At 35.5% G+C, this 20,222-nt stretch overlaps 1 protein-coding gene across 2 annotated transcripts in view; it reads left to right on the forward strand.

The window, feature by feature from the left end:
* EVC2 (EvC ciliary complex subunit 2) overlaps positions 1–20,222 on the forward strand; it is a 209,632-nt gene that overhangs the window by 111,658 nt on the left and 77,752 nt on the right. For both annotated transcript variants that reach the window (XM_007496745.3, XM_007496747.3), the window contains exons 12-14: positions 1,090–1,265; positions 5,256–5,415; positions 12,009–12,460. In XM_007496745.3, coding sequence (XP_007496807.3) covers positions 1,090–1,265; positions 5,256–5,415; positions 12,009–12,460 — 788 coding nt within the window. The remainder of the gene's footprint in view (positions 1–1,089; positions 1,266–5,255; positions 5,416–12,008; positions 12,461–20,222) is intronic.

Here is a 20,222-nt window from a genome sequence, read left to right on the forward strand (position 1 = left end):
TGGCTTCCACCATTGCAGTAGTCTTCTAATTCATCTAACAGGTTCCTCTATTCCAATCCAACTTTTGTTCCAAAATGATTTTCCACAGATACAAACTGGTCTCCTCTACTCAGTAAACTCCAGTGGCTCCCTATTGGCTTGAATGTTGAAATGCTAAGTCCTTCGTTTCATAATTAAGGACCTTCACATTCTGACTTCTTCCTACCATTGCATTCATCTTAAATGTTATATTCTTTCCACACACTTTTTGATGCATCTATACTAACTGGCTGTTGCTTGCACAAGAAATTGCATGTTCCAAAATATTGTACTTTTTTAATGGCCTGTCCCCCATAACTGGAATGCTCTTGCCATCCACTTTTTCTGGCTTGCACAAATCCCACTTTTTTTTTCAAATCCCACTTTTTGAAGGTGGTCTTTGAAGGTGTCAATTACACCCCAGTATTTTCCCTCTGAGTTTGACTTTCAAGGATTCTGTAGCTATCTCTATTTATTGAGTTACTTATGAGTTGAATCCCTTATACAAATGAGAGAGTTCCTTGAGGACATGGACAGCATCTTACCTATCAATGTATTTTTGCTTCTTGACACCCTGCCTACTTCTTATATTGACCGATTTCATGTACCTGTTGGAACAACCATTTGGACACACTTGCTGGTCCTTGAGCATGATTCTCTCTTTCTCCTTTATCCTGGCTATTCCCCATATCTAGATTGCTCTCCCCTCTCTTTTATGTTTCAAGTTCCTGAATTGTCTTCAAGACTTAGCTCAATCGCTATGTCCTGCAAGGAGACTTCTCTGGTCTCCCAGCTACTAGGGCCTTCTTTAAGGTTATCTGGAATGTATTCTGTATGTATCTTAGTATGTATCTATGGATTTTCATATTATCTTCCCCTATTAGAGTATATATTTTCTTGATATTAAGGATTGATTTTACTTTTTCTATTTATCCACAGAGCTTGGCACAATTCCTGGCACATAGTATATACACTTTACAAATGCTCATCGATACCTATTATAATCTGATAACAAACTAGAAAATATACTAATATTAAATTACATGTATCTTTCTCCTTTTTTTCAAATAGGAGAATATTGAAGAATTAATGGATTTTTTACAAGCTAATAAGAAATATCACTTGAGTAAGCGATTTGGCTATAGAGAATACCTGATACAAAGCATACAATCATTAGAAACATGGAACCAAAGCCTTCTGAACACAGCAACAGCTCAGATAACAAGCCTGATCCACAAAAATGAGAGGTAATTAAATGTTGAAACTTCCATGAAATAAAAAAATCGTCACCCAGGAAAGAAGATATGTTCTTGTCAATTCATTCTTCTGTGGAGGTCCTTAAATAGAAAATTCTAAGAGGCTTATGAATCAGTGATAGGGTTACTAATGGGCAAAGGCATTAGATGTTAAGTCATATTATAAATTCTATGCAAAAGTATTGGGTGAATATCAATCATTTAATCACATAAGTCTTAATGTTGGATGGTATTATAGGATCATAAATATAAAGCTAAGTTCCACATAAGGAATCTGTGCATCTCCATTCTTTTTTTCAAAGAAATAGATTTAGAGAGGAAAAGTGATTGTAGTCAATCAATAATATTTTATGCACCATACTATGTACCAGACACTATGTTAAGTGTTTGCCCAATGTCATATAATGCCTACATTTAATGCCATGTCTTCCTGATTCTAAGCCCAGTAGTCCATCTATCCACTATGGAATGCTACCTGAAAAATAGCTAGTTCGTTCTCTTCATTTTGCAGAGGAAATTGAGGTCTAGGTAAAGGAAATGACTAACCAGAGGTCACATAGAATATTAATGGTGGAGCCAGGACTAGAACCTAGGTTTTAATACTAGATTCATGAGTACTAATTCCTAACTTGATGCTGAGGACTACTATAATCCTTTTCTCTTCAGAAAATGCTAATTAATTCTAACTAAGAAACTGGGCAAAGTGGGGAGTGGGGAATGGAGTTATGGAAGAGCCCCAGTTTTAGAATAAGAATATGCAGGTTCTATACCCAAGTCTCTCACTTAATATCTATATAATCAAGGGGAATTCCTTTTTCTTATGACTTAGTTTCTTTATGAAACTATGAAAGATCTTTGTTGTCCCTCCAAACTCTGACATAGGATATTTTATAAGACCTTTTCCAGATCTTACATTCTAGGTCTTTTGTTCCAAAGATCATTCCAACTGATACTTTTTCTTTTCTGTATTCTAAGGCTTAGCCCATCTCTGGCATTCTACACATCAGTTCATTATTCTGAGCATCAAATCCACTGGATTCCCACTATTGTTGTCCAAAGAGGTGTAGTTCTTCCATTTTCAAACTTTATCTTTCTGCTGTTTTGGTATTCTTCCACATTGGTAGATGGATGGGACAGGGGCAGAGGGAGATTTGGGGATTTCTATTTGCTCATTTGGATATCTTTGGTTTTTTATTCATGACACCCTTTTAGACATCATGGCAACTTTCAAAGAGCTTTTTGTCTCATCCATGTTATGAGCAGATGTAGTTTATTTTGAAACTCTTTTTTAGCTCTAACAATGTGATATTTTCATTATGTCCTCATGTTTATATTCAGTTACTTCCCTAGAGCGGCAGAATGGTACATCAGAATGAGCAATGACTGTTCTTGAACCCAGGTTCAATTCCTGGCAGACATAAATTAGATGTGCCATTTAAAGCAAGTCACATATCTGAAAGTCTCATTTACTTTACTGGTGAATGGTGATCTTCACACTTTCATTACCTACCTCACAGGACTGTCACAAGGACAGTGCTTTGTAAAATTTAAAATTATAAAGAAATAGCTAGGACTAGAGATAGGAGGCCCTGGGTTCAAATATATCCTCAAGTACTTCTTAGTAGTGTGATCCTGGACAAGTCACTGAACTCCCATTGCCTAGCCTTTACTGATCTTCTGCCTTGTTAAAAAATACCCAATATTGATTCCAAGATGGAAGATAAGAGTTTTTAAAAATTACACAGAAAGTTATTTTGAAAAATATTTTATTTATTATTTTTTAAAAGTCTGACCAAAGAGCTGGCCTTTAAGCCAGAAGATCTGGTTTCAAATATCAAAACTGCTCAATACTATCTATGTCTCTATTGAAATCTCTTAACCTCTCAGTGATCTGTGCTATTCATTTTTTTTAGTAGTTATGGAGCACAAACCTTGGAATAATAGATGGAAGTTAACTGGGGATAGATTTGAGCTCATGGACGACTTCCTAAAAAATGGAGCTCCCCAAGAATGGGTTATTACTATCATCCATGATTACCTAAGCCCTATTTAATTCTATTTACATTTTATCAGTGTTGTAATGACAAGTTTCTGATGCCTTTTCACATCATAGGTTCATAGATTTAGATCTAGAAGGAAGTTAAGAAGCCATCTACTTTAGCTCCAAATCTTTTCACATGGGGAAAGTGGGAGGATAAGAGACTTCCTCAATATCATGCATCAAGTTAGCATAGTTGGGAATCTAAACTTGGGTCTTCTGGAATTAAGATTGGGTATGTCAGAAGGGCCAAATGTGATTGACTCTAATCCTTGATGGCTCTTCATACTCCTGGTGACCAGGAATGGGTCAAGTAATTATCAGTTCAAAGAGGAAGGACATTCTTGTAGTGGACAAAAGCCCTTCAGTAAGAAACAAGAAACCTTGGTTCCAGTCCCACTTCCATAGTAGCTATAGGATCTTGAAGAAATTACTAAGGAATCTGGAATATCAGTGTTAATATCATCCCTGCCTAGTAGCAAATTAACTCTTAAAGTCCCTCTCAATTTTAAGAGCTATTTAGTTCCTGTGACTCAGTAGTACCATCATAGAATATCTTTGGAGATAAAATAACTTTAGGGAATCAGAATCTATTAGGTACCTGAGGCTGCTTTTAATTATGGCAGATTCAGATCATGAAAAGAATACTGGGCTTAGAAGTCAGAGATGTAATTTCTTATTTCTATCTCTAGCTGACTGTGGCTTTGGGCAAGTCATTTAAATTATGAGCTACAGTTTGCTTATTTGTAAAATGGTCTTACTTAATACTACCAAGCTGGTAGGATGGTTGCAAGGAATTTTAGAAATCAAAAAGGCTAGTAAATCAAAGTTGGTATTGTTGTTGCTGCTGTTGATAGACTGTAGAATATTTTACACTGGGTTTGGATTAAGAGTTATTAAGATGTATGACCTCATCTACAACTGTTTCTTTATCTATGAAATAGGGAATTAATATCCATATTATCTACTTCACAGGGTATGTGTAAGGAAAATATGAGATAATTGATACAATCTCTCTGCAAATCTTAAAGTTCTTTATAAATGCCTGTCATCAGCTTCATTCCTATTGCTTTTACTACTACTATAAACACTGCTAACATATTGAAACTTAAAGTCATAGAGAACTGTTATTCTGAAAATATTTAAGGATAACACAAGTCCTTGTAGCTAGGAATTCTAGTCCAACTAGTTAGTCCCTAACTAGTTATGTGACCTTAGAAGGAAAAAAAAAGTAATCACTAATCTGTGCCTTAATGCAAATTACTGGATTACCCTTCAACTTTGGCAATACTCTCTTATTGTGTACACTATTTAGTTAATAAGTGAATAGATGAAAATGTCACTAAGAATGGAAAATAGTAATCAGAGAACTAGTTTATTTTTCTCATCTTTTGTGAAGACAGTGATAATGACAATAGTTTTGAGTTTTTCAGGTTTCTCCTCACTTGAGTGTATGCCAAGGATTCTTTTTTCAGTCCTTCTAGGATGCACAAGTTCATTTATGTGGTATCTTCCCTTTAAAGAGTGAGCCCAGAGCATCCATGACATAATGGATCGTTTTATGATTTAGTTGTTGTGATCAAAACTATAAAATAAAATTTATCCCATGAGAAGAAAACTTCTGGTTGGGAGCCTCTCCAATTTGAGCATTGTGGTCCTTATATGACAGCCTCATAGATTCTCCCTGGGGCTGTACTAGAAGTCGTTTTTTTCTTGGTAGGGCCTGCTGGAGCTTGGATGTTGACTTTGAGAAATCAGGACAATCTCTATACTACCAGGGGACTCAATTTGAGCAGGCCAACTCTAAGTCATTTATCATTTATTCTTAAATGGCCTCACTTTAAAAAAAATTGTAACTTCCATAAAATTTAATGTAAAACTAGTTTTCTGTCTGAAATATGAATTTGGAACTATGGTTTTAATTGTATACATTTTTCATATAGAGCTGGGTATTTAGATGAAGACCAGATGGAAACACTTTTGGCTCGAGCTCAGGCAGAAGTTCTTTCTGTTCAACACAAATTGGAAAATGATTTGAAGCAAGAAAAGAAGAAACTTCACCAAAAGTTAACAATTAAGAGAAGACGTGAAATGATGCAAAAGGTAATACAATCAGGGGCAGCTATGTGGACTGAAAGCCAGGCCTAGAGACAAGACATCTTGGGTTCAAATCTGGCTTCAGATACTATGTGACCTTGGGCAAGTCACTTGATCTCAATTGTCTAGCCCTTATCACTCCTCTGCCTGGGAACCAATACAGAATATTGGTTCTAAAACATAAGGTAAAGGTTTAAAAAAAGGTAATGAATACAGTCAGTAAACACAATGCCAAATAGCTATCATTTGTGATCAATAATGCTTTTATTTATTAGTAAAGAAAACCGTGAAACTCCAAAACAAAGATAATATTTGGCCATTTCAGGTCTGGGAATTTTCACTGACAGCCCCTCTTGCCTGAAATTCTTAACTTCTTTGTCTCTGCTTCCTGGGTTCCTTAATTTCCTTTAAGTTCCAGCTTTGTCTCACCTTCTCCAAAAAGCTTTTCCTGATCCCTCTTTATGTTCATACCTTTCTTCTCAGGGTCCTTCCTCTTCCTTCCTTCCTTCCTTCCTTCCTTCCTTCCTTCCTTCCTTCCTTCCTTCCTTCCTTCCTTCCTTCCTTCCTTCTTTCATTCCTTTGTTCCTTCCATCCTTCCTTTCTTCTTTCTTTCTTTCCTTCCATCTTTCCTTCTTTCTTTCCTTCTACCCTTCCTTCTTTCCTTTTCCCCTCATTTCCTTCCTTCCTTCCTTCCTTCCTTCCTTCCTTCCTTCCTTCCTTCCTTCCTTCCTTCCTTCCTTCCTTCCTTCCTTCCTTCCTTCCTTCCTTCCTTCCTTCCTTCCTTTTTCTTTCTTTCCATCTATTCATCCATCTGTTTCTTTGTATGTATTTGTGTACTTATGTGTCTATCCATCTATGTATATAGTTATGTATATGTTAACTTTCATCTTTCTATCTATCCATGTATCTATCTTTCTGTATTTATGTGTGCGTGTATATAGTGATATACTATATTTACATAATATTTAATTAAATGGACATAATAATATATATTTGCTATTTATAAAGCCACCAACTCTGTACAAAAATGATAGACAACTAAATATTATCTGTTCATAGTTATTTACTTATTATTCTCTATTAGACTGTGAACTCTGACTTTTTTCCCTTTCCTTTTTATCCTCAGAACTCATCATAGTGCTTGGAACATAATAGACACTTAAATTCTTATTGATCCACTGAGTATTTAGAAACTGTTATAATAGGATTTTGGTGAGGAATAAACAAGAGGGAAACATATAAAAAGTTTAGATTTATTGTTTGGGAAGTGGAGGAAGGAAAAGGGGTTAGGAGAATTATTACAAGTTATATATTACACTCAAATTTCTATAAATCTATCTAAAACCATCTTATTCTATGCCAAACAATGTTTCCCCAATAACCAAATCTCACAAGTGAAGTCCAAACAAATGGGCCAGGATCTTCAGTTGATAACTGTTCAAGCAGGTCCAGTGGAGAAGTGTGTCTTCAATCTTCTGTTCAAGCTGCCAGCAGCCAGTTCAAAAGATTCCTCTCTTCACTTGGTATCAGGAAAAGCCAGAAACCTGTTTTTCAAACCTCCAACCAAGGTCCTTCAGGAGAGAGGTGCCCAGACAGTTGGGACTTTAGAACCTTTACCCAGATCTTGACCCTTAGGCTCCCATGTGACTCTCAGTCACATGCTCCTGTCAATTACTCTAATGTATGTATTACATAGTCTGTTGCATAATGTCCTTTCCCTATCACAAAACCCAGATTAATAGCACAAATTTTGGCAGGGCCAACTTGACTTTCATGCTCCAGAGATGAGCATTGTCTCCTTCAGCATATAAGTTATGGCACATTATTTAAATTTTTCTAATATATATGGGTTGGTATCCAGATATGTTTATTCAGCAATCACTTAGTAGGCCTATTATGTTTATTTGGCTAAAAGTTAAAGGAAATGTGAAGTTTAAATTAGACATGGTTAACCAATTTAAACAATATTTCTCAAGTGCCTCTGTTTTGCATAGTACTTTTTTTTAAAGTTCTGAGTGAAATACAATTTTTGCATAAGAGTTATTTCATATAGTATGTGGAGTAGCGGAGAGAATACAAAGCTAGCCTTGGAATCTGGAAGACCTAAATCCCAAACTATTGCCTCTGACATATTCTAGCTTTGTAGCACTGTAAAACTCTCATTCACTCATTGTTCAGGGTAAAACTCCAAGATTCTTTCTAAGTTAGAGATAAATTTCTGACCTGTATCTGAGAAAGGAATTTCCACACCAGGAGTTTCCTTCTCAGATGAAATTACAGGTCTGGCCCAAGGTGAAAACTGTCTTCTAATTCAGACCAGCAAACATAGTATCTACTGTATGCAGAGCACTGAGGTACATTCTGTGGGGAAACAAACTTTATATTAAATTTCTACATTTCACCTAGTTTAATTGAACAAAAATATAGTGCCTGTTGCAAACAGGGCACAATACTAAGTGTCCCCAAAAATTTAGTGTCATTTTAACTATTACTAGAATAGAACTGCATTAAGACTTTTGGGACAACCTATATGAAGTGGGGATAAGACCCAACTAACACAATTGAATTCAGCAGACTTTTATTAAGTACCTACCAATTGTAAAGTCTTTTAGTAGTTCTTGGAATTTATCTAAAACTCAGCCTTTGCCCTCCTAACAGCTTGTATTCTGAGAGAGGGAAAGACATCAGCCCAGATACCTAGGCTTTTAAATGTTACAGGGAACATTGGAATGATCGAGGTGTGGGATGCTGCATGGAAGAGGTCTCTTTCATTAATATGGTGCTAAAGAAAGTTTCTGTTGAGAATTTCAAGCAACTTGTCCCATATAAAGCAAGCTTCCTTGGGTCATCGAAAATGGGAGCTATGATACTGCTCTGTGGTTCCACAAATCTGGAACATAGAAAAGGGAGTAATGTATTCAAAGCAATTACTTTACTTTATGCAAAAATGCCCAATTAAGCAATTTAGATTCTTGCATGCAGATTTCTGTGAAATGAAACAGCCCTGCTGTGTAAATTGACAGATCAAACTAGCTGTCTATACAAGTGAAAATTATTAAGGCTCTTCATGGAAGGCAAAAGCTTTTTGGTTATGTCAATCATACCCAGACAGCTTCAAGAGAAAGGGCAAAATTCTTTTTGGAAGCCTTCATTACAGTACCATAAGTGGCCTTATTTCGACCTAGAAGAAGAATCATGAATACTTAAAAATTATCATTTTTTTCATTCATCTTTGGTAGCAATCTTTTCTCTCTCAGGGAAAACTAAAATATTAGAGTTGTGATAGACTTCTGAGGTCAGCTTGCCCAATTTGTGGCACTTTCAGATGGACAATTGAAAATCATTTAAAACATTCCATTCCAGTACTGGGTGTCTCAGTACTGTGAGAAACTGTGGGGAACTTTCTCTGCCTCTCCCTGTCTCTCACACAGACCCCTTACATTAAGCTAAAGCCAACTTCCTTGTAATTTCCATCCATTAGCCCTGGTTTTTCTTCTTGACACCAAGTACAAATCTAATTACTCTAGCAAATATCAACTTTTTAAGTATTTGAATAATTTTGTCTAATATTTGTATAACCTCTTAGAGTTTACAAACCTCCTTCTTTATAATACCATTTTGAACCAGGTGGGAAAAATTATTATTCACATTTTCTAGATAAGGAAACTGAAGAAGGTAGAAATCATATCCCCATCATGATTCTAATTTTTTTTCTTTTCAAAGTTATATATCTCTGTTTTTTCAAACAGATTTTCCTATTCCTATTTGTCGCACTTAATCTGCTTAGCTGCCTCTGGATAGACTAGCTTGTGTCATTCCTAAAGTATGGCACCCAGAATTCCATGACATTTCAGATATGATCAAATAAGATGATAGTTAAACTATCAACTCCTAACACTAAAAAATGGTCATTAGTCAATTAATAAACTTTTTTTATCTGAGAATGAGAGGTATTTAATGGATAGTCTCATTACTGTCTCTACATGAAAACAATAATTCACATCATAGAGAAAGGTCCATATCATATTGGGCATTTAGAACATGGAGTTCTTATGGAATGATGTGGATAAGAAGACATGGAAGTACTACATTCTGTACCAATAGAGGAAATTGATGAGATCATGGTTCCATTAAACTTAATTACTGACACTGAAAAGAGATATAAAGTGAACCTTCCCCTTGAAGAGTTTGTCTTCAACTTAATTGTGTTACTTCCTTTATCAGTATTTTCCTTCTTTTCATCATCATCATCATCATCATCAATAACATTATTCATGTAGGATAATGTCCTTCATTTTTTCACCTCTATTCTAAGTCATAACTACCCCACTTCTGTACTCTTATAATTATCCCTTACTAATCTATACTTCTAAGCTCTTCCTCATATACTTAATATTTTACAAATTATCACCCGAAATCACATTCTTAAGCATAGCTTTGCTTGTAACTGTGCCTTTCTCAGAAGGCAACAGTCATTCCCAAATACTGTGTGTGTCAAGTTACAGAGCTTGATAATAAGTATCACGACCCTTCCACAATCATGCCTCACCCAATGGTTTTCTTCTCCTAAACCTGCTTGGTTCATGCTAAACTATAGCAACAATACTAAAACTTCTTATTCATGTACTAATTTATAAATTATCCTTTTTCTGATTCTACATCATAAATAGGTTATCTCTTTTATCTGAGATGACATCATCTTGCTGCCCAATCAATTACCTTACTGAAATCCAAACCTTTTTTTTTTTTTTAAACTGGAAGAACCTTTTCTCTATATAACCATCCCAGATTAATCTCAACAACTTCCAGTTTCCTCCTTTATTCCAGAAGCTCAATCTAACCAGCATATTTAAGTTCTGGGTACATGCATGGCAGTACTGTGTTAGGCATGGGAGAGGATTGGAAGATGAATGTTAAAATTGAGAAGAAGCAAAAGTAGCCCTCACCTCAATATCAGAGGACTTGGGTTTGATTCTCAGCCCTGGTACCTATCAGCGATGCGACCCAGGGCAAATTATTTAATATCTCTGATTCTCCATTTACTTATTTGCAAAAAAAAAAACTATGTTTCACTACATATTACCCTAGTCTATTTTTAGGAAAATCCATTGCAAAGAAAGTTCCACATAAATATGAGGAGGAGAAGGAATCATTGTAGTAAGTCCTGTTTCTCTACAATGATAGACAGTCCACCAGTGATTTATTATGTTGAGTTTTAGGATGGACTTTGATAAATTGGAGTGTTTTTATAGGGCCAGGATGATGAAGGACCTAGAGGTCTTATAACATAAAGAACAGTTGAAGGAAATGGGTTGCTTAACTGAGAGTAGAAAAAAACTTCAGTGGAGCATGATAGCTATCTACAAGAATCTGAAATGATACCATTGGAAAAGAGACTAGATCGTCCTACCTCAAACTAGCAGCATTGGTTTTAAGTTGAATTTTGGCTTTATATGAAGAAAAACTTTTTATGATCCAGAAATGTCCAGAAGGAATATGGTTTATCCTTTATTCTTTAAGTAAACTTTGCCTTATTAGGCCAGTCAAAATAGATGAGATTTTTCTTTCTTCTGATGCAGATTAGATGTCAGCTAGGGTCTTTCTCAAGTATAAAATTATGTTAACATTCTCTTAACAAGATAAACTATACACTTTCTAAGATGGACACAATACTGCACATATGAGCAAGAATAAATGTTATGGGAATAACTAGGTGGCCTAATGGATTAAGAGCCAAGCCTATAGATGAGAGGTCCTGGGTTCAAATCTGACCTCAGATACATCTTAGCTGTGTGACCCTGGGCAAGTCATTTAACTCCCTTTACCACACTTCTTCCTTGGAAGCAATATACATTATTGATTATAAGACAGAATGTGTTTTTTAAAGAGCATATGTTAATCTATTTCATTCCTGTTCATGGGGAAGCTAAGTGGCACAATGTATAGAATACCAGGCCTGGAGTCCAGAAGACTCATCTCAAGTTCAAATTTGACCTCAGACACTTACTAACTGTGTGACCCTGGGCAAGTCATTTATCCCTGTTTGTCTTAATTCCTTCATCTGTCAAATGAGCTGGAGAAGAAAATGGCAAACCACGTCAGTATGTTTGTCAAGAAAACTCCAAATAGGATCACAGAGAATCAGACATGACTGAAATGACAGAACAATGATGTCATCTTGAGGACAAAAGTGATTATGATTGTCATAATCCAGAATTTTACTAAAGAAATTTACATGAGGCAACAAACATTGTCATTCTATATATGACTCATAATCCTTCTAGTTCATACCCCTATTTCTTCGAAGAATCCAAAAGAAACATACTATTAAGAGTTTATGGTCCATGAGATCATCCTCAAAAATCTTCATTCTATAGGAAATACAGAACCTAGAAAATATATCCTTGTTCTCAAGGAAATTAGAATTTAGTTCAACAGAATTATAGAGGAAGTCCCAAGATATAACAGAGAAAAAACAGAAAAATATACATAAATAAAACAGTAATTTTCTGACAAAATAGTATAGAAAATTATATGATAAATAATAGAAATTTAATAGAGTTTTAACAGTGCTATTATTATCTTTTTAAATACACCAGCAAAAAGAATTGCGGAAAGAACAGCTTTCCATGCGGGATGCCATTAGAACCTCTGGAGAGGTTAGCCATTACTTGATCCACTGGCAGACCATACTAGCTGACCACAACGCCACACTGGAAGAGCTGGTTGAAAGGCTTGAACATGATGCCCTGGAAGAACTGAAGACCCTGAAACAGGGGCTTATCACAAAAGCAGCTGACGAGATGAGACGCATCCAGAATGGGGTGATGACCCAAGAGTTACTGAAACTCAATGTACCCTGGCTCTTCTTGCAGCAGATCCTAGAGGAACACAGCAAAGAGATGGCGACTCACACTGAGCAGCTTGAAGGAGAAGAAAGGGGCAAGAGTCAAGATTATCTCCAGAACCTGAAGCAAAACCTGAATGATGAACTGGAGAGACATGTGGCAGAACAGAAGGAATTAAGGCATTGGGAACAGTTGGTATTCATGTGAGTATGTACATGGCTGATTTTCTTAGTAGCAATATCTGAATGGCGAGGTTGTTCAGCATCAGTATGCAGACTCAAAAACTTGTCTTAAGTATTTACTGTGTGCCTGCCTGTTGGTGTGACCTGGGTAGTTGGGGAAGGACTAAATAAAAGATCATTCCTCTTCTTAGAGAGCCTACAGTCTAGGAGGAAGGCAAGATTTGAGCACATAGAAGTATAATGTATGATACGATTTGATAAATGTAAAAGAGAGATCTAAGACAAAATTATGTATGTGAGCAGAGATGGTGTTTGAGTGGGGCTTGATAGGTTTTCAGTTGAAGGCTCAAAAACTCAATCCATCCCCCCAAGGTGATTGGAAAATTTAGAATGAGTGTGTTTTAGAGCCACGTTAGACTTTCATCCTTCAATCTACTACTGCTACTGATTCTCTTTAATAAAGGTCATAGAAGCTTGAGCCACATGGGGCCATCTTGCCAGAGAGTTCCATAAGCAACACAGAAAATAGTTCTTTTTTCTAGCCTCATACTATTCTAGGCATGCTTTGTGGAAGGGAATGACAACATTGTTTTTATGTCTGTCTTTCCCTGGCTTGGCATTGCGCTTGAACAAAGCAGGTGGTTAATGAATGTTTGTTTCCTTACCCAAACAGTAAATCAATGAAGTCTTGAATTTTAAAAGATGAGGTTGGAAGGGAAGACAAGGCAGGCATGAAGAACTCCTTAAGCAAAGGGGCAAAAGGAGAAAGGGCCTGGAAGGGAAAAGGTGCCAGAGAGCAGGACAATCAGCCAATCAGCCTGGAATCTAGAAAGCGTGGAGGAAAGTGTATGAAATAAGGCTCCAAATACATGGTAGCACCAAATGGAAATAGCTAGACAGTGCAGGGGGAAAGAGCTCTGGTCCTAGGGGCAAGAACACTTGAATTCAAGTCTGCCCTGAGATAATCACTGAGTGACTTTAAGCAAGTTGCTTGAGCTTCTATCAGTTTCTGTTTCCTCATTTGTGGAATGGAAATAAAAACAGCACCTATTACCAGGGGTTGCTAGAAGGATAAACTGAGATCTTATATTATAAACAGATTATTAGGATGCGTTTTACAAACCTTGAAATTTTATACATATATATATATATTTATATATATATATATATACATATATATATATATATATATATGAAGAATGACAAACCATTCCAGTATCTCTACCAAGAAAACCCCAAGTGAAGTCACAAAGGGTTGGACGTGACTGAAAATGACTGAACAATTAAAAAAATGTGCGTGTTTATATACTATTATTATTGGGAAGGGCTTAATTCTGGTTCTTTAAACATGAATTTAAGAATTAAAGCAATACTTTCTTTTTCTTCTGGAGACTTTATTTCTTTTTTTAATTGAAAATTTTTGTTTAATTAATTAATTTAGAATATTTTTCCATGGTTACATGATTCATGTTCTTTCCCTCACCTCCTCCCCCAGATGACATGCAATTCCACTGGGTTTTACATGTGTCACTGATCAAGACCTATTCCCATATTATTGATATTTGCACTAGGGTGATCATTTAGAGTCTACATCCTCAATCACATCCCCATCAACACATGTGATCAAGCAGTTGCTTTTCTTCTGTGTTTCTATTCCCACAGATTTTCCTCTGAATGTGGATAGCTTCTTTCTCATAAGTCCCCGATTCTGCTCTTTTCACTCTGAATCACTTCCTGGAGGTTGTTACAGTCCCCATGGAATTCTTCCACTTTATTATTCCTTTGAGCACAATAGTATTCCATCACCAACATATACCACAAGTTGTTCAGCCATTCCGCAATCCAAGGGCATCCCCTCATTTACCAATTTTTGCCACCACAAAGAGTGCTGCTATGAATATTTTTGTACAAGTCTTTTTCCTTATTACCTCTTTGGGGTACAAACCCAGCAGTGCTCTGGCTAGATCAAAGGGCAGACAGTCTTTTATCGCCCTTTGGGCATAGTTCCAAATTGCCCTCCAGAATGGTTGGATTAATTCACAACTCCATCAGCAGTGAATTAATGTGCTGATTTAGCCACATCCCCTCCAGCATTCATTACTTTCCGTTGCTGTCTTGTTAGCCAATCTGCTAGGTGTGAGGTGATACCTCAGAGTTGTTTTGATTTGCATCTCTCTGATTATAAGAGATTTAGAACACTTTTTCGTGTGCTTATTAATAGTTTTGATTTCTTTAACTGAAAATTGCCTATTCATGTCCCTTGCCAATTTATCATTTGGAGAATGGCTTTATTTTTTGTACAATTGATTTAGCTCTTTATAAATTTGAGTAATTAGATCTTTTGACAGAGGTTTTTGTAATGAATATTGTTTCCCAATTTGTTGCTTCCCTTCTAATTTTGGTTACATTGGTTTTGTTTGTACAAAAACCTTTTAGTTTGATATAATCAAAATTATTTATTTTACATTTTGTGATTTTTTTCTAACTCTTGCTTGGATTTAAAATATTTCCTTTCCCAAAGGTCTGACATGTATACTATTCTTGATAAAATAAGTTTGTTTGGTTTTGTTTCTCTTCTTTTTTCTTTTTGCCATATACATACTTAGTTGTACTCATAGTGTTTCCCAAGCATTCAAAATAGCAAAGGAAAGGATTTCATTCTGAAAACATTCAAGAAGTGTATACTCTGTGTGAAATCTTGTGCTAGGCTTGGAGGTGGTGGCATGAAGGGAGTAAGGATATTAGAGAAAAAAACAACAGGGTTGGGGGTAGAGACTAAGAGACAAATAAACAAGCTCTCTGATTTGTGGAACTTACAGTTTGATAATATAATTAATGGCCTTGGTACTGTTCTGCTCAATATTTACACTAACTACATAATACGTTCATCCAGTGTAAATTTAACAGTGAAGCTGGAGTCAATCCAATGTGCTTGGTTGGGCATGACCTTCAATGGCCTCACTTGGTTAGACTATGGATAGAAAAACCAGTAAGATTAGATTTAATGGGGCTACATGTCAATGTTCTGCATTTTAGCTCAGAAACAAAGAAGTTCAAATCCAAATGACAGGGGGAAAACCTTGCAAGGGAATAGTAGTAGTAGTAGTAGTAGTAGTAGTAGTAGTAGTAGTAGTAGTAGTAGTAGTAGTAGTAGTAGTAGTGGTAGTAGTAGTAGTAGTGGTAGTAGTAGTTAAAATGGTGGTAGTGGTAGTGAGAGGAATAGTAGTAGTAAAAGTAGTTGTAGTGAAAATTGAAGTAACATACGATCGATCATATGATTTGATGGGGATATCGCTGGATCACTCTATTGCAAATATTAATAATATGGAAATAGGTCTTGATCAGTGACATATATGAAACCCAGTAGAATTGCTCATTGGCTCTGGGAGAGGGGGGACAGAGGAGGGGAGGGAAAGAACATGAATCATGTAACCATGGAAAATATTCTAAATTAATTAATTAATTAAATGCATTTATTTTTTTAAAACAGAATTATAGTAATGATTGTAGTAGTGGTAGTAATGGTAGTAGTTTTAGTGGTAGTAGTAGTAGTAATAGTAGGACAATAGTGATGGAAATGGTGGCGATAGTGCTGGTAGTAATAGTAGAAACAGTAATAGTAATAGTATAGTAGTAGTGATGGCAGTGGTAGCAGTTTGTGGTAGTGGTAGTGGTAATAATTGTAGTAATAGAATTTATGGTAGTGGTACACATGGTAGCTGATAGCATTTATATAATACTTTAAGGCTTATAAAACAAAAATATACACTCATTGAATTTAACTTATTTTAGTTATCTATTCCACAAGAGAGGGAGTTGCTAATCCATTGAACAGATGAAGGAAGGAGAGGAAATGCTAGTATAAAGCATCTCTTATGCTCCATGCGCTGTTCTAAATATTAGTTTGTTTGAGCTTAATGGAATGAAAGTGAAGCAAACAGAGGTGAAGTGACTTGCCTGGGGTCTTATTAGGTAGAAGATATCTGAGGTCAAATTCAAACTCAGGTCTTCCTGAATCCAAGTCCAGCATTCTCTCCATTGCACAGCCTAGCATTCCTAGATTTGGCAACCATTCAAAGGGAGGAAAGACCTTGGAGTCTTAACTGGTTACAATTAGTCTAAACTGACAAAAAGACATTGGCTGCCCAAAGTCTTAATAGAATTAGAACCAGCCTTAGTAGAGGAGTAGAGTCTTGGCCAAGGAAGTGATGGTTCTGCCATATTTTGCCTTTGCAAATTAGATGCATGCAAAACTGTACAATATTCTAGCTAGAATATTTTGTATGGCATTTGTCACATTTGTGATAGAAGGAGAAGGACCTGGATGGGAAGAGCCCTTGAAATCATGTTATATGAGTAATTCTTAAAAAAAAATCAGGTGGTGTTTAAGCCTGGAGAAAATAAGAGTTAGGGGACCTCACATCTTTCCTTGGATATTCAAAAGAACATGCAAAAGAGGAATTAGACCTTTTTAAAAAATTTTTAAATTTAAATACTCCAAATTACAAAACTGGGATCAATGAGTGATTGTACCGGGGAAGCATATTTTGGCTCAGAGGAAGCTTTCCCAAAATATGACAAGCAGCCATGCATAATAGTGCATTCACTATCCTCACTCTGAGGCTACTAAACCATCTGTCAAGGATGTATGACTTGGCCCCAGAGGGGAGTAATAGGAGCAATAAGGAGAAGTCATAAAGACTCAGAATTTGGCTTAATAAAAGAAAAAAAATCCTAACAATTAGAACAGACCCAAAGTGGGGCCTGTTGCTTTGGGAGGGAGTGACTTTCCAAGTAAGCAGAGGTCTTCAAGCCATTCCTGAAAAGGGCTAACTTGTTGGGAATTTGACAATTGATGATTAGAGGTAATTCCTATTTAGGTAAAAGTTATATTAGGTGACCCCTCCCAAAACCCTTTCTAAGGAAGTGATTTTCTCAAGGTTAAGTGATTTGCCACTGGCCAAACCAAGAGTCAAATGCAATTTTTGACTCAAAAATCCAGGAATTTATCCACTATACCATGAACTAAATTATGAGCTTCCAGGTCTCCATTTATAAGTAGTTTGAATTAGACATGTACAGTCTCCCTTCAGAGAAAAGAGGCACATATCTGTGATGAATGTACTACTGCCTGACAGTGTGGTATATGTAGAAGTAGTATTAAGTATCTCAAGACACTCAGCTTTGCAGACCTAGAAAGAATGGTGTTCTGAAAATTCTGCATTAAAATCTAACCATCAAATACTTAATTGTGTAAACCAGAAAAAGTCACTTTATCTCTCTCTGTCTCATATTCCTAACCTTTAAAATGAGGAAGAAATTATGTGTTGTATGTGTTTATATATTTTCAAATTTTGAAGTACTACATAAATGCCAACTTTTATACATTTATATATATATATACATATATACTACATAAATGCCAATTTATTTGGTTATTATATTATTATTATTATCTTAACCATAATCTCATTCTTCTCATCTCTTTTACTATAATTCAGGTAGAGAGTCTCAGGTTAAGTCCCTATCCTACTACTATTTTATTTTTAATGTTCTCTGGACTCTTGCATATGTGGAAAAAAGAACCATTTCTGCACATTACCTGTATGACCTTATACAAGTCACAAAAACTTTCTAAGCCTCAATTTCCCCATCTGTAAAATGATGATGTTGGATTGGGTAACTTCTAGGAGCATAGCTTTAGGGTCCCTTCTGACTCTAAACTATTTTGTGTAAATGAATAACAGCATCAATATTATTTTAAAGTATTTTTAAAATAAAGAAACCCATTAATTATACAAATATTTATGGAGAATTCTCTTTTTCCTGGTATTGCTAGATCTTGTTGGAATACAAATAAATAGAACATACAGGTTTGCCTTCACAGTGTTTTCCATCTATTTGGGGAGATGAAGGTCACAAAAAGTCAAACAATTATACTTAGTTTAGTATTTTCAAGGTAGCTTCACTGATGGAAACAGTTACACCTTGTCACTGGTTGTCATGAGTTCCTACGACTGAAAAACTCATCACCTTAAGGCTTCTTGCATTTGGCTCAATTGGTCCTTGTATGGTGTCCACATAAGCCACATTGCCTTAGGATTTAGTATCAGAGCCTCAGGGATTATCTAATAATTTGACAGATGAAGAATTTAAGGTGTGGCAAGTGTAAGATGAAATGACTAAGGAAACAAATGTTCGAGCTTCTGTATATATTGGTTTATTAAGCAATGAATGCCAATTGGATAACATCATGACAAGGCTTCCTTAACTTTATGACCAGACCCCAGATATATGGGGAGACAGAATTTCATGCATTAAAAACAATAAAAAAGGCCAATGAATTAAAAGAAAATAATTAACCAGGATACAAAATCAGGTAATCTGATTTCTAATTGAAAAGAGTGATTAGGGACTTTCCAAACAACTTAGGGGAGTTGGGAAGATAGTGAACAGGTACAATTTCTTAGTCAGAAAAAGAGGTATCCCACTACCCATGTGTCTGCATTCATTCAAAGAACCATGGACACAATAAATGACTGATCAGTTTAAAGCTAGTTTTCAGGTAAGATACATGATTTGCTTGAGATATATGTGTGAGAAAACTCCTTGAATCAGTCCTTAACTATGACTGGGTTTCTGGTCATCATAGCTTAGATCCAAGTTAAATATCTAAGCAACAGATAGAGATAATCTAGCTTCTCAGCCACACATGTTCAAAGAATGCAATAAAGGGGTTTTTCCCCCCACAATTCCCATGATTGAATAAAGTTTTCTCAAAAATCAGAGATAGGATTAACCTATAATTGAATTGAAAGGAACTGAGCAAGAATTGAGATCCAGATCCAGAACTGAGTCACAAGATGGAGTCAAGATGGTTTACTCACTTTCCACAATTCTTCCTTTTCATTTGTTGGAGAGGAGCTAGCCCATTCCCCTAATGAATTACTCATGTATAAGCCAAATTTATAAAGTTTTTCATATATTCATAATCAGAATTATACATCAGACTACTTAGAGGAGTAGCAAGGGACTAATTTTTAATAGGGAGTTTTACATATTACTAAGATAACCAAGAAAATTCAGCAAATATAAATGCCATGAAACAAAAAGCCAATGTAATACAATAATGATCAGCAATATTAAATAACATCAAATCTTATCGTGTACTATAACCAACCCCCAATATTGATCTAATCATTTCATCTTCTCTTGAGTCCCCAGTACCCCATATAGTTGTGTGGTTCCTGAAGATATCTTATACCTTGGACATTCTGGAATAACCTCATTCTCAGGGCATCTATGAAGAGGGCACTGCTTTTCTGGTTCCAAATAACTGGGAGACATTTCTACTAAAATCTGCCAGTAATAAGACAATAAAACTTATAACTCCCTAAATTTGGTTTTCAAATAACAAGTTCATGTGATAAAAACCAGATCAAATCTTATAAAACTAATCCTATTAACAACAGAGCTTTTAAGAACATCAAATTAGGAACTCATAATTCACTGGAAATTTTAGAGAATTTGTTTTTATATATCATTTGTTGTTTCTTTCTTTATCTAAATTCTGATATAAGAATCTTTTTAAAAAATCATGTGGTATATAACTATAAAATGAATTATTCTGTAATTTAAAATGATCAGATTTTTAAAAACTGGAGAATAAGCTTTAATTATTTTACAACTCAAAATAATTTTATATGTAAAATTCTTCATCCAATTTTGAGCAGTTATTACTAAGGTATACTCAAATCCTGAATTTTCATACTGAATACATTTG

This window comes from Monodelphis domestica, chromosome 6 (assembly GCF_027887165.1).
Source record: "Monodelphis domestica isolate mMonDom1 chromosome 6, mMonDom1.pri, whole genome shotgun sequence".
Taxonomy (NCBI): domain Eukaryota; kingdom Metazoa; phylum Chordata; class Mammalia; order Didelphimorphia; family Didelphidae; genus Monodelphis; species Monodelphis domestica.